Source organism: Bos javanicus, chromosome 3 (genome assembly GCF_032452875.1).
Source record: "Bos javanicus breed banteng chromosome 3, ARS-OSU_banteng_1.0, whole genome shotgun sequence".
In the NCBI taxonomy this organism is placed as follows: domain Eukaryota; kingdom Metazoa; phylum Chordata; class Mammalia; order Artiodactyla; family Bovidae; genus Bos; species Bos javanicus.
This window is the reverse complement of record NC_083870.1, coordinates 11,884,099-11,905,226: the sequence shown is the minus strand read 5'-3', so window position 1 is coordinate 11,905,226 and position 21,128 is coordinate 11,884,099. Positions and strand designations below refer to the sequence as shown.

At 41.4% G+C, this 21,128-nt stretch overlaps 1 protein-coding gene and 1 pseudogene across 2 annotated transcripts; both read left to right on the top strand.

The window, feature by feature from the left end:
* The first annotated feature begins 4,792 nt into the window (after positions 1-4,792).
* LOC133245082 (T-cell surface glycoprotein CD1b-2-like) lies at positions 4,793-8,527 on the top strand (annotated as a pseudogene).
* A 4,880-nt stretch (positions 8,528-13,407) lies between these two features.
* Positions 13,408-17,238, top strand: LOC133238843 (T-cell surface glycoprotein CD1b-2-like). 2 transcript variants are annotated; one of them, XM_061402426.1, is made up of 6 exons: positions 13,408-13,561; positions 13,817-14,083; positions 14,730-15,020; positions 15,343-15,621; positions 16,123-16,289; positions 16,933-17,238. In XM_061402426.1, the coding sequence occupies exons 1-5, from the start codon at positions 13,501-13,503 to the stop codon at positions 16,242-16,244; spliced, it is 1,020 nt and encodes a 339-aa protein (XP_061258410.1). In that variant the 5' UTR covers positions 13,408-13,500; the 3' UTR covers positions 16,245-16,289; positions 16,933-17,238. The 2 variants fall into 2 exon arrangements, with proteins under 2 accessions (XP_061258410.1, XP_061258420.1); XM_061402436.1 differs by having other exon boundaries at positions 13,410-13,561; positions 14,745-15,020.
* The last annotated feature ends 3,890 nt before the right edge of the window (positions 17,239-21,128 follow it).

Here is a 21,128-nt window from a genome sequence, read left to right as displayed (position 1 = left end):
CCCATGATTCACAGCACACCAGGCCTCCCTGTTCAGCACCAACTTCTGGAGTTCTCTGGGACTCACGTCCATTGAGTCAGTGATGCCATCCAGCCATCTCATCCTCTGTCGTCCCCTTCTCCTCCCGCCCCCAATCCTGAGCATGACCTTGCCCATCAGAGCAAGACACAATTTTCACCACGATCAGTACCTCACACCAGGAAGCTTCCACAAGCCTTTATCCTCATCCATCAGAGGGCAGACAGAATGCAAACCACAATCACAGAAAACCAAACTGATCACATGGATCACAGTTTTGTCTAACTCAATGAAACTATGAGGCATGCCATGTAGGGCCACCCAAGACAGATGGTGGGGAGTTCTGACAAAATGTTTTCCACTGGAGAATGGAATGGCAAATCACTTCAGCATTCTTGTCTTGAGGACCCCATGGACAATATGAAAAGATAAAATGATATTTCATTGAAAGATGAAGTCCACAGGACAGTAGGTGCCCAATATACTACGGGAGAAGAGCAGAGATGTAGCTCCAGAAAGAATGAAAAGTATGGCCCAAAGTGGGAAAAAAAAAAAAGTCCAGCTGTGAATGTGTCTGGTGGTGAAATTAAATTCTGATGCTATAAAGAGCAATACTGCATAGGAACCTGGAATGTTAGGTCCATGAATCAAGATAAATTGGAAATGGTCAAACAGGAGATGGTGAGTGAACATTGACATTTTAGAAATCAGTGAACTAAAATAGACTGGAAAGGGCGAATTTCATTCAAATGGGCAAGAATGTGGGCAAGAATTCCTTAGATGAAATGGAGTAACCCTCATAGTCAACAAAAGAGTTTGAAATGCAGTATATGGGTGCAATCTCAAAAATGACAGAATGTTCAGTATCATAGAAATCCAAGTCTATGCCCCAACCACTAATGCCAAAGAAACTGAAGTTGAATAGTTCTAAGACCTACAAGAACTTATAGAACTAACACCAAAAAAGATGTCCTTTTCATCCTAGGAGACTGGAAAGCAAAAGTAGGAAGTTGAGAGATACCTGGAGTAAGAGGCAAGTTTGGTTTTGGAGTCCAAAATGAAGCAGGGCAAAGGCTAACAAAGTTTTGCCCAGAGAATGCACTTGTCATAGCAAAGAAACACTTCCAACAACAAAAGGGGTGACTTTACACATGGACATCATCAGATGGTCAATACTGAAATCAGATTGATCATATTATTTGCAGCCAAAGATGGAGAAACTCTATACAGTCAGAAAAAAAAAGACTGGGATCTGACTGTGGCTCAGATCATGAACTCCTTATTGTAACTATCAGACTTAAATCAAAGAAAGTTGGGAGAACCACTAGGTCATTCAGGTATGACCTAAATTGATTCCCTTACAATCATACAGTGGAAGTGAGAAATAGATTCAAGGGGTTAGATTTGACAGATAGAGTGCCTGAGGAACTATGGATAGAGGTTTGTAACATTGCACAGGAGGCAGTGATCAAAACCATGCCCAGGAAAAAGAAATGCAAAAAGGCAAAATGGATGTCTGAAGAAGCCTTACAAATAGCTGAGTAAAGATGAGAAGTGAAAGGCAAAGGAGAAAAGGAAAGATATACCCATCTGAATGAAGAGTTCTAAAGAAGAGCAAGGAGAGATAATAAAACCTTTCTAAGTGAACAGTGCAAAGACATAGAGGGAAAAATAGAATGGGAAAGATTAGAGTTCTCTTCAAGAAAATAAAAATACCAAGGGAACATTTCATGCAAAGATGGGCACAATAAAGGACAGAAATGGTATGGACCTAACAGAAACAGAAGATATTAAGAAAAGTGGCAAGAATAACAGAAGAACTACACAAAAATGATCTGGATATCCAAAAGGTGTGATCAGTCACCTACAGCCAGACATCCTGGAGTGAGAAGTCTAGTGAGCCTTAGGAAACAGCACTATGAACAAAGCTAGTGGAGGTGATGGAATTCTAGCTGAGCTATTTCAAATCATAAAAGATGATGTTGTGAAAGTGCTGCACTGAATATGCCAGCAAATTTGGAAAACTCAGCACTGGCTACAGGCCCGGAAAACGTCAGTTTTCATTCCAATCCCAAAGAATTTCAAACTACTTACAATTGCAGTCTTTTCTCATGCTATCAAGGTCATGCTCAAAATTCTCCAAGCTAAGTTTCAACAGTATGTGGACCTAGAACTTCTAGATGTAAAAGCTGGATTTAGAAAATGCAGAGGAACCAGAGATCAAATTGCCAACATCCACTGAATCATAGAAAAAGCAAGAGAATTCCAGAAAAATACCCACTTCTGCTTCATTAACTATGCTAAAGCCTTTGGCTGTGTGGACTAGAACAAAATGTGGAAAGTTCCTCAGGAGATGGGAATACCAGACCACCTGACCTGCCTCCTGAGAAACCTGTATGCAGGTCAAGAAGCAGCAGTTAGAACCAGATAAAGAGTAAAAAACTTGCTCAAAATTGGGGAAAAAAAGCGACAAGGCTGAATATTGTCACCTTATTTAACTTATATGCTTATTTAACTTATATGCAGAGTATATCATGAGAAATATGTACTCTGAGAAATGTGAAATATGAGAAATCCAGCTGGGCTGGATGAGCATGAGTTTGAATCAAGACTGCCGGGAGAAATATGAATAACCTCAGATATGCAGATGACCTCACCCTTATGGCAGAAAGTGAAAAAGAACTAAGACGCCTCTTGATGAAAGTGAAAGAAGAGAGTGAAAAAGTTGGCTTAAAGCTCAACATTCAGAAAAATAAGATCATGGCATCTGGTCCCATCACTTGACAGCAAATAGATGGGGAAACAGTGGAAACACTGACAGATTTTATTTTGGGGGGCTCCAAAATCACTGCAGATGGTGACTGTAGCCATGAAATTAAAGGATGCTTGCTCCTTGGAAGAAAAGCTATGACAAATCTATACAACGTATGAAAAAGCAGAGACATTACTTTACCAACAATGGTCCATAGAGTCAAAGCTATGATTTTTCAGAAGTCATGTTTGGATGTGAGGATTGAACCATAAAGAAGGCTGAGTGCTGTAGAATTGATGCTTTTGAACTGTGCTCTTGGAGAAGAGTCTTGAGAGTCCCTTGGACAACAAGGAGATCAAACCTGTCAATCTTAAAAGAAATCAACCCTGAATATTCATTGGGAGGACTGTTGCTGAAGCTGAAGATCCAATATTGTGGCTACCTGATATGAAGAGCTGAGTCTTTAGAAAAGGCTCCAATGCTGGGAAAGATTGAGGGCAGGAGGAGAAGGGGGTGACAGAGGATGAGATGTTCAGATGGCATCTCCAACTCAATGGATATGAGTTCGAGCAAGCTCTGGGAAATGGTGAAGGACAGGGAAGCCTGGTGTGCTGCAGTCCATGGGGTTGCAAACAGTCAGACACAAGTGAACAACTGAACCGTGGCAACAGTTTGCCAGTAAGTGATGGGACTGGTTGCCATGATCTTAGTTTTAGAATACTGAGTTTCAGGCCAGCTTTTTCACTCTCCTCTTTGGTCCTCATCAAGAGGCTTTTTAGTTCTCTTCACTTTCTGCCATTAGAGTTGTATCATCTGCTTATCTGTGGTTGTTGATATTTTTCCTGGCAACCTTGATTCCAGGTTGAGTTTTACCCAGCCCAGCATTTCACATGATGTATTCTGCATAGAAGTCAAATAATCAGGTTGACAATATACATCCTTGATGTATTTCTTTCCCAATTTTGAACTAGTTCATTTTTCCAAGTCTGTTTCTAACTGCTGCTTCTTGACCTGCATACAGGTTTCTCAGGAGGCAGGTAAGATGGCCTGGTATTCCCGTCTCTTGAAGAATTTCCCACAGTTTGTTCTGGTCCACCCAGCCAAAGGCTTTAGTGTAGTCAATAAAGCAGAAATAGATGTTTTTCTGGATTTCCCTTGTTTTTTCTTGTGATCTATGATCCAACAGATGTTAGCAATTTGATCTGCGGTTCCCCTGCCTTTTTTATATCCGACTTGTACATCTGGGAGCTCTTGGTTCATGTGCTATTGAAGCCTAGCTTGAGGACTTTGAGTATTGAAGGATGAAGTCTATTTGATTTATTTCCAGGAAAAAAGAATGTTTTATTACTCATTTTGTGTCTTCCTGTCTATGTAAATAGGATGACTTAGTGAAAATCTCTCCTTACACTCAAAATGTAGATGATATATATCCACAAATTTGGAATATTTTTCTGAGTGGAGAAAACCAAAAATTATCCTGAGAGCCAACATATTGATTACAGTCCAAATATTTCTCCAGTGAATGCTAAATGTATTGTTAAAAGTTGCCAAATGTATATAAAGAGGACATAGGATATGACATCTTAAGAAAAACATCTCTGAACTTTGGATGAAAAAATGCCAAGTTACTTGCTGACATAGCAATGCTTTATTTGGTAATAGGAAAGATCAAAATATAGATGGAGATTATAAAATATTACAAAGGCAGAAGGAAGTTCTACTGTTAATGAGCCTATTACAAAAAGTTATTTTGACTTGGCCTGAAGCTGGGGCATAATTTCTGAAGTTTTATTTGTCTAATGAAGATTGGTTACTGAAAGTAGTAGAGGAGAAGAGCTACTGAAAAGAAGGTCACATACCATTGACCAATGTAATTTTCAACCTCAAAAATTCCTGTGGTGTAAGAGAATTTTGGTCAGAATATAAACTATTTATTATATTTAATTTTGGGATTTGGGCCCCAGCATCAAATATAAAAAAGACAGTGATTGTAAACATACACGCACACTCAGAAAATTTAACATGGAATTAAAAAGCCAGGTAAGAAGAATGAGATACGAAAGAAGGGCCATTGAGATGTTGGGAAGAGGTAATGACAAAGTGCCAGCGGTGAGAAGGCCATGGGGAGGGAGAACAAGATAGGTAGAGAAGCCAAAGGTATTCTAGATTAAAGAGACGGGAAGCTAAGCAATTGTTTAATATTATCCTTTTATTTCAAAGATGTGGAAATAAGAACTGGGAAGGTGAAATAACCTTTCATCATCATTTGCTACTTCCAAGGTAGTAAGTATAAAGGAGACTAAGTTCAAGGAACGGAAATGAGAGGCAGAGTGGGAGTCTAGAGCTGTGGGAGGTACAGTTTTTCTGAGACGTGCAATTTGGGGCTGAGATTTTTCAGCTGGGGAAGAGAGGAAGTCACTTTAGAGTACTGAGAAAAAGGTTTGCTGAAATAAGAGATTACATACCAGCTCTGAGAGTCAGAAGTTCTACTTCCCAGTGAAAGGCTGCCTTTACCTCTTCTATTGCCGGTGGTTATCCTCCCACGTGGTGACAATAAGGATGGTAAGAGTAACGCTGGCTGCTCCCAGCACAGGTGCAGGGGTTCTGGATAAAAGCATGCCACACCTACCACTGAGGGTCTGGGCTCTGCTGTCTCCAGCCCTCTCCCCTATTCTGGAGGCTGGGGATGGAGCCAGAGGGCTTGGGGAGAGAACTGTTTCAGGCTCTATATTGTTCAGACTCTGGGTGCTTTTTCATTCCATCCTGATTCTACATTTTTCCTCGTTCTTTTCAACCTTCCACCAACACAGTGTTCCACTGGCCAACCTCCTACCATATCATCCATATTTGGACCTTTGCCAACAGCTCCTGGGCTCAAAACCAAGGCTCAGGCTGGTTGGATGATTTGCAAATTCAAGGCTGGGATTCTGACTTGGGCACTACCATTTTCCTGAAGCCCTGGTCCAAGGGGAACTTTAGTGATGAAGCAATGACTGAGCTGCAGGACCTATTCCAAGTCTACTTCATTGGATTCACTCGGGTTGTGCAGGACCATGTCAGTGAGTTCCAGTTGGAATTTGAGTACAGTCCTCTGATCTGGAGAGACTCTCAATGGCTTTTCTCTCCCTTGGTGAGGCTACTGTTCCCTCTGATCATGGTCTACTCCTTCCCTCTTTACTCAACTACACGCACACAGCTCTCCAGAGTAGTCTCCAAACCTGACTCCTTACCTCCACCCAGTATCCCAGATTCTTCCTGTTTCTTGCACTTTTGTGTAATAGATGATGTTCCTGCTTTGTAGCCATTTCCTGTTTTGCGTGTATGTCACTTGCCACTCTCAAAACCTAGGAAAAACTCCTTTTCCTACTGTGTGCCTGAATGAACTAAAGTATGACTTCCCCATCCTCCAATTCATATCCTCAAGCATCTGCTGCCTAATCTCCTCTCTCAGTGTAACCTTCCCCTTCACCCTGGAATGCTGCCCTCCTGACTCCATCACACATTGCTCCTCTTCTCCCTTCTTGCGCACTGTTCATCCTTAAAAGAGCAAATCCCCACCGTTTACAATAGGCATACCTCTAACCAATGCTCTTCTTCCTGAAAAGTCCTGAATACTGCAATTGGTTTTTGAGTTACAATTTCACATCTCAGACCTTTCTTGCCACTAAAATCCAAAGGCCTATGCCTTTTCCTCATCCTTTTCTTCATTGTTTGCATTTTAATAACTTGTCTTAGTTTTCCTTTACACAGACCCCTTTGTGATCCAGGTGATAGCAGGCTGTGAGCTGCATTCTGGAGAGGCCATAGAAAGCTCTTTGAGAGGAGCTTTAGGAGGACTGGATTTTGTGAGGATCCAGAATCATTCCTGTGTGCCTACACGAGACAGCGGCAGCAGGGGGCAGAAGTTTTGTGACTCATGACTCAGTATCAAGGCATCTCTGATATCATGGAGAGGCTCCATTCAGAAACCTGTCCTCGATATCTCCTGGGTGTCCTCAATGCCAGGAAGGCAGAACTGCAGAAGCAAGGTTAGTCTTGTTCTCTCCCCAAAACTTTTCTATTTTACCTCCTATCACCTTCCTTAAATTCAAAAGTGGAGAATACCTGAATCGAGAGGAGTTTAATCAATAAATGATCTGATTCCCATAGGAGTGGAAGAGGCAACTATCCAAATTTGTGGGTTTCTGAGTCCCCATGCTCTGGAATAGAGTCATAATCTGACATTCTTACTCCTCCTTCCTACCCCAGTGAAGCCTGAAGCCTGGCTGTCCAGTGGCCCCACTCCTGGACCTGGCTGCCTACTGCTGGTCTGCCATGTCTCAGGATTCTACCCAAAACCTGTGCGGGTGATGTGGATGAGGGGTGAGGAGGAGCAGCCTGGCACTCAGCAAGGAGACATCATGCCCAATGCTGACTGGACTTGGTATCTCCGAGTAACCTTGGATGGGGCGGCTGGGCTGAGTTATTGAGTGAAGCACAGCAGTCTAGGAGACCAGGACATCATCCTGTACTGGGGTGAGAAGGAAGTGGAGCCCAGCTGGGGATGGGAGGAGCTGGTCTTCAAGAACATAAGGCAGTCCTGAGGAAGGGGAGAGACTTGATGGATGGACTATGGAGGGAGGGAAGGAGAGGGGGAAGAAAGAGTGACAGAGGGAAAGGTAGGAAGGGAGAGACAAAGAAAGAGAGTTAGAGTTCGGGATTTATTTCTGAGACTCCAGTGCCAAAGGAATGAAAATAGCTGATCTAAGGCAGGCAATAGGTAGGAATGAAGGACTATAAACTAGGTGGGATGGAGCAAAAAGAACAGACTGTGGGTGGCTGTGTGAATATGACATCGTGGAATATGAGAAAGGGATTCAGAGATGTCCAATCATCAAAAGCAGGTAACAGTGGGTGTTGACACTTGGGTGGGCAAGAAGCCCTGGAGAACTAGAGAATGGATTTGAAGTGATATCCCTTTGTCTTGTCCCAATTGCCAGGACACCCCACATCCGTTGGTTTGATACTTTGTGGCAATAATAGTGCCCTCCTTGATCCTTTCGATAGGCCTTGCATTATGGTTTTGGAGATGCTGGTGAATTTTCATTTTTAATCTTTCTTTTCTGTCCATCCTTTTATTCTTTCCCTCCATTTTATGTATTAATATTATGCCTTTTTAGCCTCAATATTTCCACTAGAAATTTTCCCCAACTCCCATGTGTAGGTAAATTTATTTTTAAAAAATTGCAGTAAAATACATCATGGAAAATTTACTGCATTAGCATTTTTACACATATAGTTTAGTAGTCTTAAGTACATTCACATTTTATGCAGCCAATCTCTAGAACTCTTTTCATCTTGAAAAACTAGAAGTCTATGCCCATTAAACTACTTTCCCCAATCCTTGCTCCCTCAGACCCTGGCAACCACCATTCTATTTTCAGTCTATATGAATCTCTATACTCTAGGTACCTCTAGAAGTGGAATCATTTGCCTTTTTGTGAATGGTTATTACATTTAGCATTATGTCCTCATAATTCATTCATGTGGTGATCTGTATTAGAATTTCTTTCCTTTTAAAGATTGTTTTGTTTACCTGTTGATCTCTCAACAGACACTTGGGTTAATTCAACAGTCACCTTTTGCCTGTTGTGAATTATGCTGCTATAAACAGTGTACAAATATTACTTAAGAAGAGCAATTTTTCGCTTGTGTTCTTAACAGGTCATATCAGAATATCTCATGAGCCCTGAATGTCTCCTTTTCCATTTGGAATAAGTATCCAGGAACCCTGAAACTCAAGTTGTCAGCCTAGGAGTCAATCTCATCATATTTCATCAAATGATCCTCACATTTGATCAAGTCATTGTTCCTGTAGGTTGTAAGATAAATCATAATTTATACACTAGCAGAAACATAAATGAAAATTGTTATTATGAGACAATATCACTAGCAGGATCCACTCAGATTTCATAGATGTGATTTGTGAGAAAGAATATACCTTGAAATAAATGAAATGATGTACACTACTTCATGGTGACATGCCTTTGACTTCTTATTTAAACCTTTTTTTTTTTTTTTGCTTCTGCTGAAATATCATTTTTCAAATTGAACTAACTGTAATTATGCTGAGGCAATTGTATTTGCAGAGCTGATGAGCATTTTTAACAAAATGTCTCTATCTTGGCCTGAATGATTTTCTGACTATAATGGTTAGCTGAGCAACTTGTTTCTCCAGAAAGCCTTCCTTAGTGCTACAGTGGAAGTAACACTCCCTTGACTGGTATCCTGCATAGACCCACTTTACTCATACCCAGAACACTACGGTTCTTATTGTTTTTCTTTTCTTTCTACTTAGAAGTTCCTTGAGAGAAGAACTTGCTTTTGGTGGATCTCTGGCCCAAAATAATATTTTTGTGTGTAGTGTTTTTATTGTTATTCTAAAGCTATCTGTGTATAGGCTAGTGAGATATGGTGTATAGTGAGACAGGTGGATAATATGGAATATAGCATATAGTGGATTTAAGTGAGTACATAATTGTGTTGATTTACAGGAAACTAGAATTTTCCTATGTGGAAAAGTTGATATGAGTAAATGAGTAAACCTGTAGTTTTAAACTTGAATTGCAAGTATAAATAAAAAATCATAATATTAAGACTTAAAAAAAAAAGGTCTTGGCCACTTAAAAAACCCTAAAATGAAGGCTTAGAACTCAGATTAAGGCGTTCACATAATATTTTCCCACTACAAGGAACCAAAGTATCTTGGAGAAATGGCTGATTTCTAGTTTGGAGCAGGAAGTTTCTCCAAGAGTCTGGAACACCTTTGCCATACCAGAAGGTGAAGGGAAGCTCAATGATAAATGTATGATGAAAGGATTAATAAGCGACTGGGTTGAAAAAACTCCCACGTCATAATTGGGACAGTTTGAGTCTCAAGAGAAACAATGGCTAGGATTTGATGTTGTTGTTTAATAGCTAAGTTGTGTTGAATCTTTTTGACCCCATGGACTGCAGCATGCCAGGCTTCAGTGTCCTTCATGGTCTTCTGGGGATTGCTCAAATTCATGTCCATTGAATCAGTGAAGCTATCTAATCATCTCATCCTCTTCCACTCCCTTCTCCTTTTGCCTTCCATCTTTCCCAGCATCAGAGTCTTTTCCAATTCATTGGCTCCTTACTTCAGGTGGCCAAAGTGCTGGAGCTTCAGCTTCATCATCAGTCTATCCAATGAATATTCAGGGTTGACTTCCTTTAAGACTGACTGGTTTGATCTCCTTGCAGTCCAAGGAACTCTCAAGAGTCTTATTCAGCCCTTCAGTTAGAAAATATCAATTCTTTGTCACTCAACCTTCTGAACAGTCCAGATCTTACATCCGTACATTGTTGTTGTTGCTCAGTCTCTCAGTCCTGTCCAACTCTTTGTGACCCCATGGACTGCAGCACACCAGGTTTCCCTGTTCATCACAAATCTGGAGTTTTCTCAAACTCATGGCCATTTAATCAGTGGTGCTATCCAATCATCTCATCCTGTGTTGCCCCTTTCTCCTCTTGCCCTCAGTCTTTCCCAGCATCAGGGTCTTTTCCAATGAGTCGACTCTTCACATCAGGTGGCCAAAGTATAGGAGCTTCAGCTTCAGCATCCATCCTTCCAATGAATATTCAAGTTTGGCTTCCTTTAAGATACACTGGTTTGACTTCTTTGCTGTCCAAGGGACTATCAAGAGTCTTCTTCGGCACCACAGTTTGAAAGCATCAGTTCTTAGGCACTCAGCTTTCTTCATGGTCCAAATCTCACATCTGTACATGACTACTGGAAAAACCATAACTTTGACAATACAGACCTTTGTTGTCAAGGTGATGTCTCTTCTTTTCAATATGCTGTCTAGGGCTGTCATTGCTTTTCTTCCAAGGGCAAGTGTCTTAATTTTGTGGCTGCAGTCATTGTCCACAGTGATTTTGGAGCCCAAGAAAATGAAATATGCCACTGTTTCCATTTTTCCCCATCTATTTGCTGTCACAGAGAAGGCAATGGCACCCCCACTCCAGTACTCTTGCCTGGAAAATCCCATGGACGGAGGAACCTAGTGGGCTGCAGTCCATGGGGTTGCTAAGAGTAGGACACGCCTGAGCAACTTCACTTTCACTTTTCACTTTCATGCATTGGAGAAGGAAATGGCAACCCACTCCAGTGTTCTTGCCTGGAGAATCCCAGGGATGTGGGAGCCTGGTGGGCTGCCATCCATGGGGTCACACAGAGTCAGACACGACCGAAGCGACTTAGCAGCAGCAGCAGCAGCAGCATTTGCTGTCAAGTGATGGGACCAGCTGCCATGATCTTAGTTTTCTGAATATTGAGTTTTAAGCCAGCCTTTTCACTCTCCTATTTCACCTTCATGAAGAGACTCTTTAGTTCCACTTCACTTTTTCCATAAGGGTAGTGTCATCTGCACATCTTAGGTTATTGATATTTCTCCTGGCAATCTTGATTACAGCTTGTGCTTCATCCAGCCTGGCGTTTTGTATGATGTACTCTGCATAGAAGCTAAATAAGCAGGTTGACAATACACAGCCTTGATGTACTCCTTTCCCAGTTTTCACCAGTTTGTTGTCCCATGTCCAGTTCTAACTGTTGCTCCTTGACCTGCATACAGGTTTCTCAAGCCAACTCTTGAAGAATTTTCAATAAATTGTTGTGATCCACACAGTCAAGGGTTTTAGCATAGTCAATGAAGCAGAAAGTAAAGGTGGCTCAGCTGTGTCAGACCCTTTTCCACCCAATGGACTATACAGTCCATGGAATTCTCTAGACCAAAATACTGGAGAGGGTAGCTTTTCCCTTCTCTGGGGGATCCTCCCAAGCCAGGGATCAAACCCAAGTCTCCTGCATTGCAGGTGGATTCTTTACCAGCTGAGCCACAAGGGAAATCTTCAATGATGCAGAAGGAAATTATCACATCCATACTCCATGTGTATGTAGTTTTAATACTCTTTTTTGTTGTTTGTTTGTAGTTCCCTTCCTTTATCTATGTTCCAGCAGATGTTAACAATTTGATCTCTGCTTCCCCTACCTTTTCTAAATCCAGCTTGGACATCTAGAAGTTAACTTTTGGCACATGGTTTAAATTACAACATTAAAAACAAAAGTTATAGCACAGGTTACACGTTGCTTGAGTTTCCTTTGTTTAGTTTATCAACATGCCCAAAATCCAGAAATGGAAAAATTAAAACCACCAAATCAGTAAGTAATATTTAGTAAGAGTTTATTGTGGATATAAAAGCAGTTCACAAATGGGGAGATTCCAAATTAAAAGATTGATGTGAAGTTCAGGGGCATGAAATTACAGAATGACTTACAGAGCAAAAATGAAGACGTTATTAATTTTTACAATGATTGGTTACTACAGTAGAAGTTTTTCTTGCCATTTTTATGTGGTTGACTTCTGTTTCTTTTATGATTGTCAGAGCCATTTACAAAACAAACCTGGCTTGAGTTTCACTTACTTTTGTGAAATAAGTTGGTTTTAGTTTTCTTACATGGCTTAAATGTTTTCATCTGTTCAGGAAATTCTCACATCCATACTCCATGCTTATGTAGTTTTAACACTCTTTATATACTGTGACCACCACTCAGACTGTATAGGATTGCTCAGTAGCTGTCCTCAGGCAACCATTAGATACCAGCTCACTTGGGCAACTGCCTTGTACTTCAGTGGAAGGAACTCTGGTGTTTGCAGAAATCTTACTTCTGGACCTGAGGTGTGTGTCTTCCTTACTTTTGGAGTAGAGTTTAAGGTACTTGTTGTATTTATTTTTATAGGGAACTTAAGGGAATCAGAGGTAAATTTTCACCTTTTTATCTCTACCATCTCAGTCTAATTTTCACCAATAAAGGCAAGATCTTGTTTACTGATCCTCTTGATTGGAGTAATTGAGATGTTGAAATAATTTGTTTCCACTCAGGTTTTCACTTTGGTACCAAGGGCCATTGAGAGAGCAGCCTTTGAAGTATTAGTGCGGAGTCAAAATCAAGCTCTGAGCACCATACATCCCGGACATCCTCTTCGTGTTCCAGTGAGTTTGTCAGTACCTTTAGCCAAGTATTAGCCAAACAGGATATACTAATGGTGATGATAAAAAAGGTATAGAGAGCATAGGTTCACTTTTCCAGTGTCTGACTCCCTGAAATGGGGCTAGGGTTCTCAGAATCTCCCTTTCTATGGTGTGTCTTCGTTCTCAGAGGAGGTCTCTCTGTGAATGTACACCAAGGTACTGTGGCCACTCATACTGACCCATTTGGTATTCTCTCCAAGACTCCCTGCACTACCTCTCTGTTACTGCTACATCACTGACAGTGTTATATTTGCTGTATGAGAGAATGAGATAGGTGGACAAACCAAAGGAATACTTCTAGATTAAAAGAGACTGGAAGTTGAGCAATTGTTTAGTATTACCTTCTTATTAAATAGATGTGGCAATAAAGGATTAGGAAGGTGAAATAACTCTTCAGCATCACAAGGGAGCTTTTCCAGGGTAGTAAATATAAAAGAGATAAAGACCAAAGAATGGAAATGAGATGGAGTGGGAGTTCAGAGCTGTGGGAGGTACAGTTTTTCTGAGATGTGCAATGTGGGTCAAAGATTTGTCAGTTGGGGAAGAGAGGAAGTCACTTTAGAGTACTGAAAAAAAAAATGCTGAAATTAGAGATCAAATACCAGCTCTGAGAGTCAGAAGTTCTACTTCCCAGTGAAATGCTGCTTCTACCACTTCTGTTACTTGGAGTTATCCTCCCAGGTGGTGACAATGCGAATGGTAAGAATGACTCTGGCTGCTCCCAGCACAGGTGCAGGGGTTCTGGATAAAAGCATGCTGCACCTACCACTAAGGGTCTGGTCTCTGCTGTCTCCAGCCCTCTCCCTTTTTCTGGAGGCTGGAGATGGAGCCAGAAGTTTTGGGGGCAGGGGACTGTTTCAAATTTTGTATTGTTGTTCAGATTCTGGGGTTTTTTTTCATACTATCCTGATTCCACATTTACCCATCATTCTTCTTATCTTTCCACTGCTACAGTGTTCCAGGGGCCAACCTCCTTCCATCTCATGCAGATTTCAACCTTTGTCAATAACACATGTGCTCAAAATCAAGGCTCAGGCTGGTTGGATGACTTGCAGATTCATGGCTTGGAGAGTGACTCGGGCACTGCCATTTTCCTGAAGCCCTGGTCCAAGGGCAACTTTAGTGATGATGAGGTGACTGAGCTGCAGGACCTCTTCCGAGCCTACTTAATTGGATTCACTTGCGGAATGCTGGATCGAGTCAATGAGTTCCAGTTGGAATGTGAGTATAGTCCTCTGATCTGGAAAGACTCTCAATGACTTCTCTTTCTCTTGTGTCAGGCTACTGCTCCCTCTGATGATGGTCCCTTTCCCCCCTCTTTATCCAACTGTATGTACACAATTGTCCAGAGTAGCCTTCAACCCCGACTGCATACCTCCATCTGGTATCTGAGATTCTTCCTGTTTCTTGCTCTCTTCTGTGTACATGACCACTCTTGTGGTTATTTCTTGTTTGGGTCTATGTAACTTGCTTCTCTAAAACCTCAAGGAAGAATCTCCTTTTCCTACTCTGTGCTTGAGTGAACTTAAGTGTGACTTCCTATTCCTCCAATTGATGTCCTCAAACATCTTCTGCCTGATCCCTTCTCTACATGTAACCATTCCCTACACCATGGAATGCTGCACTTCTGACTCCATCACACGTTGCCCCTCTCCCCTCTTGCCCCCTCTACATCCTTAAAACAGCCTAACCCCACGACTGATGATATGCATACCTCTCCCCAGTGCTCTTTCTGAAAAGTCCTGAATACTGTAATTGGTTTTATGTCAATAATTTCACCTCTCAACTTGTTGCCACTAAAGTAAAAAATCCTATGCCTTTTTCTCGTCTCTTTCTTTCCTGTTTGCTTTTTAATAACTTGTCTCAGTTTTCCTTTACACAGATCCCTTTGTGATCCAGGTCACAGCAGGCTGTGAGGTGCATTCTGGGGAGGCCATAGGAAGCTCTTTGAGAGGAGCTTTAGGAGGACTGGATTTTGTGAGTATCCAGAATCATTCCTGTGTGCCTGCACCAGACAGCGGCTTCAGGGGGCAGAAGTTTTGTGCACTCATGACTCAGAATGCAGTCATCTCTTATATCGAGAGACTCCTCTCAGAAACCTGTCCTCAATATCTTCTGGGTGTCCTCGATGCAGGGAAGGCAGAACTGCAGAGACAAGGTTAGTCTTATGCTCTCCCCAAGATGTTTCTATTTCTCCTCCCACAACTTTCTTTAAATTCAAAAGTGAGACGTACCTAAATAGAGAATTGATTAATCAATAAGTCATTTGGGAACACATGTATACCTGTGGTGGATTCATTTTGATATTTGGCAAAACTTGGTAAAGTTTAAAAATAAAATAAAATTAAAAAAAAAAATAATAAGTCATTTCGTGCCCATAGGAGTGGAAGAGGAAACTGTCCAAATTTGTGGGTTTCTGAGTCCCCATGCTCTGGATTAGAGGCATAATCTGACATTCTTACTGCTCCTGTCTACCCCAGTGAAGCCTGAAGCCTGGCTGTCCAGTGGCCCCACTCCTGGGCCTGGCCGCCTACTGCTGGTGTGCCACGTCTCAGGATTCTACCCAAAACCTGTGCGGGTGATGTGGATGAGGGGCGAGCAGGAGCAGCCTGGCACTCAGCAAGGAGACCTCATGCCCAATGCAGACTGGACTTGGTATCTCCGAGTAACCCTAAATGTGGCAGCTGGGGAGGCAGCTGGCCTGAATTGCCGAGTGAAGCACAGCAGTCTAGGAGACCAGGACATCATCCTGTACTGGGGTAAGAAGGAACTGGGGCCCAACTGGGAATGGGAGGAAATGGCCCTCAAGATCAGAAAGGGGGACACAGGAAGGGGAGGAATTTGATGGGTGAGAGAAGGATGGAGGGAGCAAGACAGGCATGGAGAGAGGATAGGCGGGGAGGAAAGAGAATCAGGAAGACAGAAAGAGAGTCAGAGAGACAGAGTTTGAGATTTCTTTCTAAGACTACAGTGCCAGAAGTATGAAAATAGCTGATCTAAGCTGTACAATAGATTAAAATGAAGTAGTCTTCACTACTACAGTAGTAGTCCCACTGTAGTCTCGGTGGGATTCAGCAAGAAGGAAAGATTAAGGGTTGGCTGTGCATATAAGACCTCTGGGAATATGAGAAAGTGAATGGGAGATGCCCAGGCATCAGAAGCAGTTAATGATGGTGCTGACACTCAGATGGGGCAAGAAGGCCTGGAGAACTAGAGAATGGGTTTGAAGTGACATTCCTTTGTCTTCTCCCAATTTCCAGGACACCCCACATCCATTGGCTTGATACTTGTGGCAATAATAGTACCCTCCTTGATCCTTTTGATATGCCTTGCATTTGGTGTGCTGCGATTCATGGGGTCGCACAGAGTTCGACATGACTGAGCGACTGATCTGATCTGATATGATCTGATGGTTTTGGAGATACTGGTGAGTTTTCATTTTTTAATCTTTTTTTTTTTTTTTCAGTCCATCCTTTTATTCTTTCCCTCCATTTTATCTATTAATATTACATGTCTTTAGTCTCAAAATTTCTGCTAGAACATTTCCCTTTTGTCCCCAACTCCCATCTGTAGGTAAATTTATTTTTTCTAAACTGCAGTAAAATATGTCTTGGAAAATTTACTGCATTAGCCATTTTTACACTTAGAGTTTAGTAGTGTTAAGTACATTCACATTTATGCAGCCAATCCTTAGAATTCTTTTCATCTTGAAAACCTAGAAGTCTATGCCCATTAAACCACTTTCCCCAATCCTTTCTCCCTCAGGCCCTGCCAACCACCATTCTACTTTCTGTCTATATGAATCTGTCTACTCTAGGTACGTCATAGAAATGAAATCATTTGTCATTTTGTGAATGGCTTACTCCACCTAGCATTATGTCCTCATAATTCATTCATGTGGTGGCCTGTATTAGAATTTCTTTCCTTTTATATGTTGTTTTGTTTACCTGTTCATCTCTCAACAGACACTTGTGTTAATTCACATTTTAGCTGTTGTGAATAATGCTGCTATGTACATAGTGTACAAATATCTCTTAAGTTGAGCATTTTTTTGCTTGTGTTCTTAGCAGGTCATATCAGAATATCTTGTGAGCCCTGACCATGTCTCCTTTTGCATTTGGAATAAGTATCCAGGAACCCTGAAACTCAAGTTGTCAGCCTAGGAGTCAATCTCATCATATTCATCAAATAATCATCACATTTGATCAAATCATTGTTCCTGTAGGTTGTAAGATAAATCATAATGTATACCCTAGCTGAAACATAAATGAAAATTGTTATTATGAGACAATATCACTAGCAGGATCCACTCAGATTTCACAGATGTGATTTGTGAGAAAGAATACACCTTGGAATAAATGAAATGATGTACACAACTCCATGGTGACATGCTTTTGACTTCTTATTTAAAACTTTTTTTTTTTGCTTCTGCTGAAATATCATTTTTCAAATTGATCTAACAATAGTTATGCTGAGGTAAGTATATTTGAAGAGTTGCTGAGAATTTTTAACATAATTTCACTCTCTTTATTTGGATGATTTTCTAACTATGAGGGTCAGCTGAGCAGCTTGTTTCTCCAGATAGCCTTCCTTACTGTTAGAGTAGAAGAAACTCTCCCTTGACTGGTATTGTACAGAGATTCAGTTTACTCTGTACACAGAACACTGCAGTTCCTTTTCTTTTTCTTTTCCTTCTAATTATGAGTTCCTTAGAGAATGGCTTGTTCTCAGTGGATCCCTGTCGAAAACTTATTTCTGATGGTAGAGTTATTACTGTTATTGTAAGACTATCATGTTTGTATAGGCTACTGAAATATAGTATACAGTGTGACGGGTGGATAGTATATAGTTTAGGTGATTATATAGTTGTGTTAATTCACTTGGAACCAAGATTTTCTGTCTAGAGAAGGTGATGCGAGATAGATGTAATACTAGACTCTGCAATCTTAAACTTGAATTGCAAGCATAATTAAAAAATCATAATATTTAGGCTTAAAAAATGTCCTGACCACTTAAAAAGCCACAAAACCAAGAGTTAGTGCTCACATTAAGGCTTTGCCATATTTTCACACTAAAGGATCCAAAGGACTTTGAAGAAATGCCTGATTTCTAGTTGGGGCAGAAAGATTCTTCAAGAGTCTGGAACAACTTTGCCAGCAATTCAGTTCAGTTCAGTTCATTTGATCAGTCATGTCCAACTCTTTGTGATCCTGTGAACCGCAGCACACCAGCCTTCCCTGTCCATCACCAACTCCCAGATTTCACTCAAACTCATGTCCATAGAGTCGGTGATGCCATCCAGCCATCTCATCCTCTGTCGTCCCCTTCTCCTCCTGCCCCCAATCCCTCCCAGCATCAGAGTCTTTTCCAATGAGTCAGCTCTTCACATGAGGTAGCCAAATATTGGAATTTCAGCTTTAGCATTAGTCTTTCCAAAGAACACCCAGGACTGATCTCCTTTAGAATGGACTAGTTGGATCTCCTTGCAGTCCAAGGGACTCTCAAGAGTCTTTTCCAACACCACAGTTCAAAAGCTCAATTCTTCGGCACTCAGCTTTCTTCACAATCCAACTCTCACATCCATACATGATCACTGGAAAAACCATAGCCTTGACTAGACGGACATTTGTTGGCAAAGTAATGTCTCTGCTTTGGAATATGCTATCTAGGTTGGTCATAACTTTCCTTCCAAGGAGTAAGTGTCTTTGGAGCCCCCAAAATAAAATATGACACCCTTTTCACTGTTTCCCCATCTATTTCCCATGAAGTGATGGGACCGGATGCCATGATCTTCATTTTCTGAATGTTGAGCTTTAAGCCAACTTGTTCACTCTCTTCTTGCACTTTCATCAAGAGCCTTTTTAGTTCCTCTTCACTTTCTGCCATAAAGGTGGTGTCATCTGCATATCTGAGGTTATTGAGCTTTCTCCCAGCAATCTTGATTTCAGCTTGTGCTTCTTTCAGCCCAGGGTTTCTCGTGATGTACTGTGAATTAAGTTAAATAAGCAGGGTGACAATATACAGCCTTGATGTACTTTTTTTCCTATTTGGAACCAGTCTGTTGTTCCTTGTCCAGTTCTAACTGTTGCTTCCTGAACTGCATATAGGTTTCTCAAGTGGCAGGTCAGGTGGTCTGGTATTCCCATCTCTTTCAGAATTTTCCACAGTTTATTGGGATCCACACAGTCAAAGGCTTTGGCATAGTTAATAAAGCAGAAATAGATGTTTTTCTGAAACTCTCTTGCTTTTTTGATGTTCCAATGGGTGTTGACAATTTGATCTCTGGTTCCTCTGCCTTTTCTAAAACCAGCTTGAACATCTGGAAGTTCATGGTTCATGTATTTCTGAAGCCTGGCCTAGAGAAATTTGAGCTTTACTTTGCTAGCATGTGTGATGAGTGCAATTGTGTGGTAGTTTGAGCATTGTTTGACATTGCCTTTCTTTGGGATTGAAATGAAAACTGACCTTTTCCAGTGCAGCGGCCACTGATGAGTTTTCCAAATTTGCTGGCATATGAGTGTAACACTTTCACAGCATCATCTTTCAGGACTTGAAGTACCTCAACTGGAATTCTATCACCTCCTCTAGCTTTGTTCGTAGTGATGCTTTCCAAGGCTCACTTGACTTCATATTCCAGGATGTCTGGCTCTAGGTGAGTGATCACACCATCTTGATTATCTTGGTTGTGAAGATCCTTTTTGTACAGTTCTTCTGTGTATTTTTGCCACCTCTTCTTAATATGTTTTGCTTCTGTTACGTCCATACCATTTCTGTCCTTTATCAAGCCCATCTTTGCATGAAATGTTCCCTTGGTATCTCTAATTTTCTTGAAGAAATCTCTAGTCTTTCCCATTCTATTGTTTTCCTCTATTTCTTTACATTGATCGCTGAGGAAGGCTTTCTTATCTCTCCTTGCTATTCTTTGGAACTCTGCATGCCATAAGGTAAAGAGAAGCTCAATGATGAAGGTGTGTTGAAAGGATTCACAAATGACTGGTGTGAAAAGGCTCTCATGTCACAGTTGGGGCAGGTGAGCCTCAAGAAACAATGGCTAGCATTTGTTGTTGTTCAGCCACTCAGTTGTGTCTGACTCCTTGTAATCCCAGGGACTTTACAGCATGCCAGTCTTCCCTCTCCTTCACTATTTCCTGAATTTTGGTCACATTCATGTCCATTGAGTTGATGATGTTATCTAATCATCTCATCCTCTGCTGCCTCTTCTCCTTTTGCCTTCAAGCTTTCCCATCATCAGGGTTTTTTTCCCCCAATGCATCAGCTCTTCACATTATATGGCCAAATTACCAGAGCATCAGATTCAGCACCAGTCCTTCTAATGAATATTCAGGGTGGATATCCTTTATGATTGACTGGCTTGATCTCCTTGCAGTCCAAGGAACTCTCAAGAGTCTTCTCCAGCACCACAATTCAAAAGCATCAATTCTTTGGTGTAAAACCTTCTTTGTGGTCCAACTCTTTTATCTGTACATGACTACTGGAAAAACCAAAGCTTTGACTATGTGGACCTTAGTTGGCAAAGTGATATCTCTGTTTTTTGTAACATGCTGTACAAGTCTGTCATAGCTTTCCTTCAAAGCAGCAAGTGCCTTTTAATTCCATGGCTGCAGTTACAGTATGCAGTGATTTTGGAGCACACACACAAAAATATCTCACTGTTTGCACTTCTATTTCCCGTTCTATTTGCCATCTCATACCCATAAGATGGCAGAGTAGAAGAATGCACATTTATCTTCTCTGTCAAGAACACCAATATTTCAATGAGCTGCTGAAAAAGCATAGACAGAATATTGGATTCCACCAAAAAAAGATATCTCATGTCCAAGCACAAAGGAGATCCTGAAACAAGATGGCATGAGCAGGGCAACTGCACTTAAAATAAACCTCATCCCCTCCAGAGACACTTGGAGCATGCAAAGGAAACCTGTGTGCACCAGGTCCTGGGGAGGGAGCAGTGACCTGCACAGCTGACTGAGCCAGACCTGCCTTTGAGTATTTGAGTGTCTCCTGTGGAGGTAGTGGGGGTAAGTAGTGGCCTGTCATGGTGACAAGGACTTTGGCAGCAGCAGTCCTGGGGGTTGCAGTGTGTGGTATAAGTCCTCTTGGAGGAGGTCACCATTAGCCCCACTACAGAGCCTCAGATATGCAGATGACACCACCATTAAGGCAGAAGTTGAAGAGGAACTAAAGAGCCACTTGACGAAAGTGAAAGAGGAGACTGAAAAAGTTGGCTTAAACCTCAACATTCAGA

Excerpts from the sequence above, each read along its gene's own strand:
- LOC133238843 (XM_061402426.1), top strand. The coding sequence starts at position 13,501 with ATGCTGCTTCTACCACTTCTGTTACTTGGAGTTATCCTCCCAGGTGGT. Across the intron at positions 15,021-15,342 it reads GGCAGAACTGCAGAGACAAG|TGAAGCCTGAAGCCTGGCTG; the intron begins GTTAGTCTTATG and ends TGTCTACCCCAG. Across the intron at positions 15,622-16,122 it reads GGACATCATCCTGTACTGGG|GACACCCCACATCCATTGGC; the intron begins GTAAGAAGGAAC and ends CCCAATTTCCAG.